Source organism: Sorghum bicolor, chromosome 5 (assembly GCF_000003195.3).
Source record: "Sorghum bicolor cultivar BTx623 chromosome 5, Sorghum_bicolor_NCBIv3, whole genome shotgun sequence".
Lineage (NCBI taxonomy): Eukaryota > Viridiplantae > Streptophyta > Magnoliopsida > Poales > Poaceae > Sorghum > Sorghum bicolor.
The window spans coordinates 29,641,172-29,651,173 of NC_012874.2; the positions used below are offsets into that span (position 1 = coordinate 29,641,172).

Consider the following 10,002-nt stretch of genomic DNA (forward strand, 5'->3'; position numbering starts at 1 on the left):
ATGTGTCATCTTTTGACATTTGATATATGTCATAATTCATATGAAATAAGTCACAGATCACCATTTATGACATGAAGTTGACAAAAACTGAAATGTCAAAAGATGCGCGTCTTTAATAACAACTTGTGACGTTTAAGTGTTCATGTCATAATATTATGACATTGGTTTTGGATGTCACAAGCGTTTATGACTTCTACTTTTATGTCATAGGTTCTTAGGCCTTGTCACATAGGATGACTCTTGATTTGGCTCGATCCATACCATTACCCCACCCACACATCAAACAATCCACATTAACATATATAGGTCCAACAATATATTACATTCTTGGCCAAATCAATAGGTTCACAAGTCATTCATCAACATATTTATTACATTCATCACGAACACCAAACTATAGTTCAACAAGTGACCTTAGTCACAAAGATATCTCAGATAAAGTAAACAAATGAAATCTCACATCCTATCTCACAAGTGTCCTTAGTCACCAAACTAATAGTTAAATAGGTGCTGGCAGCTAGGTCTTCTTGGTGTCAGGAGCATGTGTGAATACCTTAGGTTGCTGGAATTTTTCCATGTCCTATAGAAAATACAACAGAAACAAACATCACTCGTTGAAACAAATGAAAAAGTAAAAAAAAAGAACTTTACATATGTTGGTACCTGCAGCATAAGTACACAGAAGTTACCAAGGCATCACAGTTTTTATGAGTTTTCCATTACTTGTACATAAAACCAACTTCACCTAGAGTTCTTGATCAATGCATAACTTTCTGTTCTTAGCTTTCATGTTGTATGTCACAAGCATGCAGAGTTCATAGTTTTCAGAGGCTAAACAAAAAGGTACAATACATGATTACTAAGAAAACTGCATCGTGGAGAAGCTTTCAATCTTGCCCTGTTTTCACCAGTCTTATTTGATAAAAGTAGAATTACAATGACACAAAACAAGCTTGCCGAATCAAAATACCGGGCGAGCAGATATCACCATTCCTTTTCTATACAGGACCAATCTGCCACACATGTTTGGTCACAAAATTGCAAGCACAATGTACCTGTGTTAGCCAAGATATTTTCTTCAGATTAAATTCATGAAATATTGGTCAACAAAGTTGGGATAATCATTTGGAATCTGATATCAGCTATATGAGAATTTTTATTTGACACAAACAGAGCATACACCTACACAGCATGCTAAGCTTGGTTTCAGTTATTTAAGGTGGTAGAGGCCCTGGTTATTTGTCATGTCATTTAATACAGTGCAACACTAAATGTATACTGTTGGGAGGGCATCTAATCAGTGAAAGAAACACTAGAAAGCGATCAAGCAGTTTGCTGTGATTGCAAATAAAGAAACAAAGTTTGACAGTTATTTACCTGCAAGTGAAAAGCTTCATTCACTTTTTTTTGTGAAACGAAAAGCTTCATTCACTGAATTTATAAGCTCAAGAACTCACCTCATTGCAGCCCAAACTGACATTCTTTAAAAAGCCCAGATCCTGAAAGTCCAGTGTAAAGACTGTGATGGTTGAGTGGGAGAAAAATACCACACATTCTATGCATATAAGTGTACAGCCAACACAAAGATATATATATCACATTCTGCTCGTTGATTAAAGGACTGTAATGGTTGAGTGGGAGAAAAATACCACACATTTTGCTCGTTGATTAAAGGACTGCATCAGTCGAAGCTTAAAACCTCATTTATGTGTTCACAATGAATTAAGATTCATCCAAATAAATAGTTAAACAACATGCTAGCCTCCCAGATCTTATCTAACCAAATATAAGAATTCATAGCTCACTGCACATTACATACCCCATCCTATTTTTCCAGTGTTGTGACCTTCAATATGAATTTGCAACTAACAAATATAAATGTTCATCCCACCATATTCAGTGAACCACATGCAGTCCTACTAAAAAATACACTCACATGAAGTATCGTGCGAAACACTAAATCGGTCCTAACAAAACACTAAACTAGTAAATTCTATCTCCTCTATTGTCGCCCAGAGTCATCCAGTATACAGTCTGACCCAGATGCAATGGCAATAGAGTACAGCAAAAAATTCAGAGAGATTGGAAAGGAATAAAACTCAACTATAAAGAAGAAGATTGCACAAATGGGAGCATGGCCGCTGGCCTAGCGCCCTGGCCCTAGTGCGTACGCTTGTAATTAGATCAGAACGAAATACAAATCGCCAAATAGATTAAGCTAGCTTGGCACAACAGTCAGATCATTGTCCCTGTTTGCTACTTATAAAAAGACAACAATCAGATCTATGTCACCTTGCATCATAGTATTTGGAACACTAAATCAGACAAATTAGAGTTGAGCGAGAGTTTCTTTTCTATAAATATGTCTCTTGTTCCAATCTCAGAATCAATTCCACAAAGATGTAGTGGGCACTGAGACACATCTATACACATAAACAGGGTCACGGGTAAACAACAATACCAAAAAGATTTGATTTTGAGAGCGTGAGAAGATGCTACCTTCTGGCCTGTTTCTTCTATGACGGGTGCCAGGATGGCGCTTGTAGCAGAGTCCCCAGTTCTGGGAGCTTCCATCGCCGCTGGTAGATATGAGGCGCTGCCGTGGCTGGTGTAGAAGGTGGCGCTAGTGTGGTCTACCGCCACCAGATCTGGGGCTCCAGTCGTTGCTGGGAGAGGCGCCGCCGCCGGTTGGGAAGGAGCAGTCACGAACACCGGTGGGGAGGAGCAGGCGCCGTCGCCAGTGAGGAAGGATGGCGAGGAGGACCCATCGCTGCCGAGACTCCCAGCCTGCAGCCACATGCGGATCTAGCGGTGAATGCAGCAGTGGCGCTCGATTTCTTAGGGTAGGGCAGGGCAGGGCACGGGATTTGGAGGGCGGCGGCTCGGTAGTTTGCAGAGGATGAGGAAGAGTCGGGTGGGGAGGAGCGATTTGTTCTGGGGGAGAAGGGCCAAAGGGGAGAGAGGTCACGGGGGGAGGGGATGGGACGAAGTGTGTGGCTGAAATTTTTTTCGGAGAATCCATGCTTTTGTCCTATGCCTCTCTCTGCTTTTCTAAAATGGCTACTGTAAGGCCTTGTTTAGTTCCACCCAAAAACTCAAAATTTTTTAAGATTCTCCATCACATCGAATCTTTAAACACATGCATGGAGTATTAAATATAGACGAAAATAACTAATTGCACAGTTTGGTCGGAATTGACGAGACGAATCTTTTGAGCCTAATTAGTCTATAGTTAGATAATAATTACCACAAACAAACGAAAGTGTTACAGCGTCACGAAATTTTTTCCTTCGGGAACTAAACAAGGCCTAATTATTTTTCTTTATATTTGATAATTATTATCCAACCATAGACTAACTAGGCTCAAAAGATTCGTCTTGCAAATTACAGACAAACTACATAATTAGTTATTTTTTATCTATGTTTAATGCTCCATGCATGTGCCACAAGATTTGATGTGACGAAGAATCTTAAAAAATTTTGTAATTTTTTTGGAACTAAGCAACCCCTAACATAGAAAACATTGTCACGATATGGAGTTTAACTACATTGAAGATATTTTTTGTGACATGAAATTATATATGTCACTAAATTGAGGTGGCTTTTAAAAGAACGTCATAAACTGATCAATTTAGTGACATTTTGATCATATGTCATGCCATAATCGTTATAAGATGACACATTTCTTGTAGTGGCACAAAATCTTTATTTAGTTTTTCATAGTTATGTATATTTATATATAGTATAAGTATAAAGATACATAGAAATACTTAGCGAGATAAATGGGGGTGCTCCCCCCAAGCTGAATTTTGACGTAATTTCTTCTGATGTAGCTAGCAGGTGGCAGAGGTGTATTTGAAAGTCGGCAATACCCTGACAGCGATTAGAGTGTCCTCCGTCTGCTAGTCTTCTTGATCCTTGAATTCTGTGGAGCTCAAATAGACAACAAAGCTTTGTGGAACTGATTAAGTGTTAGCATAAATATCTAGCCTTTATCATGTTGAGCCTCTTCAATAAATGTTACTCTCTTTGGTAGGATCACAATCTTATTTTTATATTTTCATTTTTATAGAGCAGAAAAAATATTTATTTTATTTTTATGCCACCACGGTGAATGTTTTTATGGGTTTTATGCCACTCGTATACTCACATGGGGCTTACTATTTTTTTTGACATTTTTATTTTCTTTTTAGGATAGTATGATTAACTAAACAAACCATTTTAAATAATTGAAAGGAAAAGGATAACTACCAAGTTTACCACTTGGCAAGGCGTTCGGTGTTTTTAAGTCCTCCGAACGGTACTCTCCGTTTTCTCAGTCGTCCTGGGATTCATTAGGTGGCGTAGTCGGTGCTTCCGGCAGCGCCTCCTCTTCGTATATAGTTATCTTCTCTTTCCATACCTGACTCGGTGCTATGGTCTCTTCAGGATAATCTTGTTCAAGTTGTATGTCTTCAGACCTTACAACTTCTTCTTCATAGTCTGCCCATCCGTCCTTGATGCTTTGCCTCCTCTGGTTGCGGTTGCGTCGTCTTCTTCTTGTCCTGACCTGCTTAGAATCTTCAACTATATAGTTAGGGTCAGTAAAATAGTGGCGTACCTTCTCTGAGGGGAAGTGCATGTGGACTTCTCCAGTTCCAATGTAGATGATTGCTTTAACGGTGCTGAGGAACGGTCTTCCAAGGATGATGGGTGGATCGTACTCGTCTTCTCCCATGTCAATAACCTGAAAGCCTGCATGGACAAAATGATCGTCTATTTTTGTCGGTGTTTTCCCCACGGGGGGTCACACCAATGAGTAAATTTGTATGCGTGTTCCCTTTCCCAGATGGTGATGCAAGAAGACACTGAGATTTATCCTGGTTCGGGCAAGAGAAGGCCCTACGTCCAGTGGGGGGGAGAGAGTTTGTATTATCTTGCACCTAAGTGCTTGTACAGGGGTGAATACAAGCGCGGTATGAAGTGTGGAGCTCTACTACGTATGAGCGTGGTGTCCCCCTGTTCTATTCCTGAGTCCCTCCTTTTATAGTTCCAAGGAGAGACCCAGGGTACATGTATAGGCGTCACAATAGGAGTCGATAGCAGCATGGAGCGCTGACCTACTCGAGGCTTCTGTACCGGCGTGGCCTCGAGCCGTCCCGTCTTGGTAGCCTGGCGATGATTACGCGTGCCCTGTTATCCTGCTCTGCGCCCCGTCTTGGATTGGTTTACCGGATGTACGCTCGTACGACCCGACGGCAAACCCGGCGGAGTGGTTCGGATGTAGTCAGTCGACGCCCAATTCGTCCCCTGGAAGGATCCCTGTCTGGTCGAGGTTCGGATGCCGTACATTGTGCTGATATCTGGAGCGCTGACTTCAGATGTCTCGAGGGGGTCCCGACTAGACGTTCCATCCTCGTTTCCCGCGTTCTGACACGTCCAGGGTCGTCTGGTGGGAAGGCTGCAAAAAGAACGATGGGACAGATGCTTGTTCCCTTATCACGTCTCCCGTGACCCGTGTGTTAGGTGGGGAAGCGTCAGGTGCATTAAATGCCCTGGCTCTCGTGCGCGCGTCAGGCGGCGGACAGTGTCCTTGCGCTCGACGCCTCTTGATTCGCTCGAGCCCGCTTCCGTATTCGACGGCAGTTGGCGCTCGAGCCTTGATCGATTCGCTCGACGCTACTTCCGTCTTCGAGGCCGCGGCCGTCGATGGTTGCGCGTATGTATGGACGGAGCGTCGAATCGAAGATCTAGTCTTATGTACGGATGGTGTCGTTACATGTATTGGTGAGGGTACCCCTCGTTGATACCCTCGACAATTTTGATAGGGACATCAGTTACTATACCTTCAACCTCTCGGAATGTCTAATCTGCCATCTGGAGTTGAATGTATGTCGGTTTTAAGGGCATGGTTGTAACACCCCAGTGTTATGGTTGCATTAATCAAGTGCATAGCATGAGCACCATCATCCACTCAAAGCATATCATGATCATCATCTATCTTGAGCCATGTCATTCTTTGCAAATATGTGATCTAAATTGCTTAAATAGGCTTCCTATGCTTATGTTGAGTGAACCATGCTTGTGTTTGTGCTCTATGCCTTGGCAATTAGTTTATCTATGCTTAACTTAACTTTGGGAACAATGTTCATGTTGATCACTTCTCCAAAATATGCCTTTAAGTCATACTTGTGTCAATAGGCCCTAGAAACCTCTTTTCCTTAGGCTTTTAAAAAAGTGTTTCATAAAATGTTTGCATGTCAAAACTTTCTACAGTAAAGTTGTAGAAAATTTTATAAGGAACAAAAGTTGTTTTATGGCCATCTCATGAAAATGATCACAAATAGCACAAAAGTGACCAACAAGGCAGATTTGGGGCTGTTTCCAACACTTAGAAAATTTTCTAAGTCCTGGGACGAAACCAGTTTGCTTGATCGATTTTGAAAACTTCATACCTCTCAATCCAGGCCGATCTAGCTTTTGCTCCAGTTGGCAAAGTTGTAGATCTCGGCTAGCACTCCAACTTTGTCAACTACGCCATCTCCTAACTCGCTCTAGTTTGGGAGCTAATCGTCGACGAAGTAGCTCTGTGAGTCGGTGATCGCGAGTTTCGATTCAGAGCTGAGCTCGCCGGCGTGGATGTCCCGATCGACACCTGTCCACCAGATGTCGCCCGTACGCCGGCGATGGCCCCGCTCGTCAGCTCCCAGCGCGCGCATGACGTCCACGGCGACGCCCCGAGCAGAGTGGACGCGTCCACTTCCGCTCTGCCTCGCCCCTCTCGCCAGAAACGCGGCCGCCGTGAGCTCTCCGTCGCGAGCTTACTCCGGTGAGCTCGCGCGCGTTCCTTGCTGCGCCATTGTCCACCAAACTTCACCCAAAGCTCCGCCGTGTACCGCTCTCCATTCTCCACCCACCATCTCGCCGTGAAATCCACCGGTGAGCCGCCATTCCCTTCTTCCCCCAAATCGGGTCGTCGTGACCATCTTTTTCGACGAGCCCAATGCCGAGCCCGGTGAAGCCTCTTGTCTCCTCTGGTAAGCTCGTAGAGGTAGAGTAGGTCCTTAGCGAGCGTTTGCGCCACTTGGTAGACGCTCTACCGAGCTCTCCGTTGCCGGACACGAGGTTTCAAGCCAAGCCACGTACCTAGGAAGCTTCGCCGTAGTCCGCTGGTGCTGTAGAAGGTCTTAGGTCACGCTCTACCGGCCTGAGGGCTCCGGCGTAACGCCGAGCACCTCCGCCGAGCCGCCATCGTCGACGGTGAGCCCCTTTCGGTGGCTCCGCCGTGGGGAAAAGGGGGTCAATCGAGTCGCTAGAGTCTGGGGATCACGTTGGTGCCCCTGGTTTGGCCGGAGACCTCGCCGTCGCGGAGAAATCGTCGGCGAAAGTCGCCTCGGCCGTGAGGAAGAAGAACCTGACAGCTGGGGTCACCTCTTTCCCTCGTTTTCTTTTATTCAAAATCCTGATTTTTGGCTTTCTTGCAAAAATCATATCTCCTGTTTCTGAGATCCAAAAATTGTGAAACCAATTTCGTGGTATTCCTTGAGATGGCTAGTTTTTAATAAAAATATAAAATGAACCATGTTTTCTGGGAAAATATTTATTAAGGATTTAATCTTGTTATTCATGGATAAATTCATATCTCTGGTTATACTATTTTTGTTTGCTCTGAAAATTTTATGGTAGTCTCTGTGTGGTATTAGAGTGCTTTGATAAATATTTCATGATTTTTGGAGTACTGCAGCTTTGTTATGTGATTTATGACTGCAATGTAGCTTGTTTCTTTAATTAAATCATATAAAATAAATGATATTTATGCTGGTGCTCTATTTTGGTGGTAAACCTGTTCCTGGTATTCCTAATATGCAAATAATCTGAAATCTGTTGTTTGACACTATATAAGTCATGTTTCTGAAGTTGTGAAATAAATACCTTGTTACATGTTAAATACATATCTTTAATTTGGTATGTGCAATTGCTCTGAAATTTTTATGGTGATGCTCTGGTGCTTTACTTGTACCTCTGTAATTTTTGTAGATTTTTCAGAGCATCTTGACTAATATCTTGTAATTATGCTCTTTTCTAGAATTAATTAATAAATGCTTTGTTAATAAACATTTGGAGGTTATCATGTGATGATCTGGTAACCTTATGTTGTGTTTGTACTCATAAGCCATGTGGTTGGCATTGTTTATGTTTTGGTCATGTCATCACATATTTAATTCTAGGGTTAAAGGCTGTTCTGGACAGCAAGGGAGTAATTTAGTCTTTACTTATTGATAACTTGGTTTTCTGGGAGGCTTGTCTAAATCAAAGTTGTTGTAAACTTATTGAACTAGCTGTGGTTTAAATTTGAGGCCATTTGGCTTAGTAGTTTGAAAGTTATGGCTGTTCCAAGTTAGATTCCAGAAATAGGTGCTCTCTGTTTTTCTGGGACAGAACCTGGAACTTTGTTTAAATGATTGGTTTAATGTATGAATCTTGCTGTGATGTTAAAAGATGATTTGTAGACAATTTCATAAGCTTTCCAGAATGTCCTCACTGAAGTGTGTTGGGCCTTTGTAGCAATAGTTATGATCTGTTTACTGAGCTGTTCTGTTTGTGTGCTTGCTGCTATAAGTTGACTTGCTTAGTTTGTTGATTCATGTGGTTTTCTTGTAAGTTAACTTAGAAGTTTACTCCGTAAATGAGTGTCCAGTGAGTCACTTGTGTCGTCAAGCATTCATTCTTTGTTGTGCACCTTCTCATTACCGAGCATGCAATAGGTGCATCGGACGTGGCAGGCTCCTTCGATCTGCAAGTGAACCCCGAAGGCCAGGTGGGCAGCCAGGAGGTGGAGGTCCAACAAGTCGGACTCGAGGAGCCCGAAGAAGAAGTTGAGTGCCCAAGTCACGAGCCAGCTTCATTCGTGAAAGGCAAGCCCCGGAGCATTCTAAGCCTCCCTTCACTTTTGAAAGTTTACTTAATATGTTATATCTATTGCTGCGTTAAGTATAGGAGTTGTGATGAAACCTTTGCTGCATTTTACTCAATCCTTGTCCAGGTATCTTACCACTACCTGGTTATAGAGTTAGGATCGAGTAGCAGCTTAGCCATGCTTTAATCGGTAGAAGTCGGGTGATATCCTGTCACCTGCGCGATATAGGGTTATGTCGGATCACGATGGTCTATATGTGCTATCGTGGATGGAACCTGATTAATTTGACTTAAGCCGGGCGGAGTTTTGCAAGGTTGTAGTAGCTCCGTCTGTGGCAGTTAAGGACCGATCGTTGTACGTCCTCTTGTCATGTTGAACGCATGCCTGACACTTAGTTGGCCGGATAACTCGTTCCGACCGCGAAGCCGAGTAGTATGACTCAGGCCGGAAGACCGGCAAGTATAAAGTGCGCACTACCGGAGGAAGTGCGGTGTGCGGGGGACCATTGGCGTAAGCCCAAAGACAGGTGAGTTAAAATTCCTGACCTCCCTGGCAGAGTGGTAGCCCTAGGAGTGCGGCGCTGATCGGAGCCGCGATTCCTGAGTTGTACCAATGGTGACCCGTTGGCTCTCTGACAGGGGGTGCTTGGGTGAGTGCTAGGAATAACCCTCCAGCTGGATAGGAATTCGATTCGAATCGCTGTCTCTCCCGGTCAGTGAGAACTTGACAGAGCAGCGGCAAACGTAGCATTCACTAATAAACTTGGTTCATGAGAATGATGATAGCAAGAAGAACAGATGATGAACCTGATATGGTTATTATTGCTTGTAATAATCAAGTGATGTATTGTAGTACAGGTGCTAATCTAGTGGTAGGCTGATGATAAATAAATATGATGCTCTTACATTGTGTTAGTCTTAATAAAGGCTTTTGGCAAATATGTCGAGCCCACTAGCTCTACTTTTATATCTTAGCCTTGCATGATCCTTGGTGTCTTTTATATTTTACTAGACGGGTAAGTCTAGCTGAGTACATTCTCGTACTCAGGGTTTATTCCCACCTGTTGCAGATGACATCTTCTATGACGGTTTCTGCAAGAACTGTCT

At 43.2% G+C, this 10,002-nt stretch overlaps 1 protein-coding gene across 6 annotated transcripts; it reads right to left on the reverse strand.

The window, feature by feature from the left end:
- Positions 280-3,002, reverse strand: LOC110435715. 6 transcript variants are annotated; one of them, XR_002453562.1, is made up of 4 exons: positions 2,500-3,002; positions 1,378-1,499; positions 971-1,055; positions 280-580 (listed from the first exon to the last, which is right to left on the reverse strand). XR_002453562.1 is itself a non-coding variant. In XM_021461665.1 (4 exons), exons 1-3 carry the CDS (start codon positions 2,797-2,799, stop codon positions 999-1,001), a joined length of 399 nt encoding a protein of 132 aa, XP_021317340.1. In that variant the 5' UTR covers positions 2,800-3,001; the 3' UTR covers positions 280-580; positions 971-998. The 6 variants fall into 6 exon arrangements, 3 of the variants coding, with proteins under 3 accessions (XP_021317340.1, XP_021317339.1, XP_021317338.1); XM_021461665.1 differs by having other exon boundaries at positions 1,458-1,499; positions 2,500-3,001; XR_002453563.1 differs by lacking the exon at positions 971-1,055 and having other exon boundaries at positions 2,500-3,001.

Coding starts and splice junctions, on each gene's coding strand:
- LOC110435715 (XM_021461663.1), bottom strand. CDS start 2,799: ATGTGGCTGCAGGCTGGGAGTCTCGGCAGCGATGGGTCCTCCTCGCCA. Junction 1,500..2,499: donor TAGAAGAAACAGGCCAGAAG/GTAGCATCTTCT, acceptor CTGGACTTTCAG/GATCTGGGCTTTTTAAAGAA. Junction 581..1,457: donor TCAGTTTGGGCTGCAATGAG/GTGAGTTCTTGA, acceptor TATTTTCTATAG/GACATGGAAAAATTCCAGCA.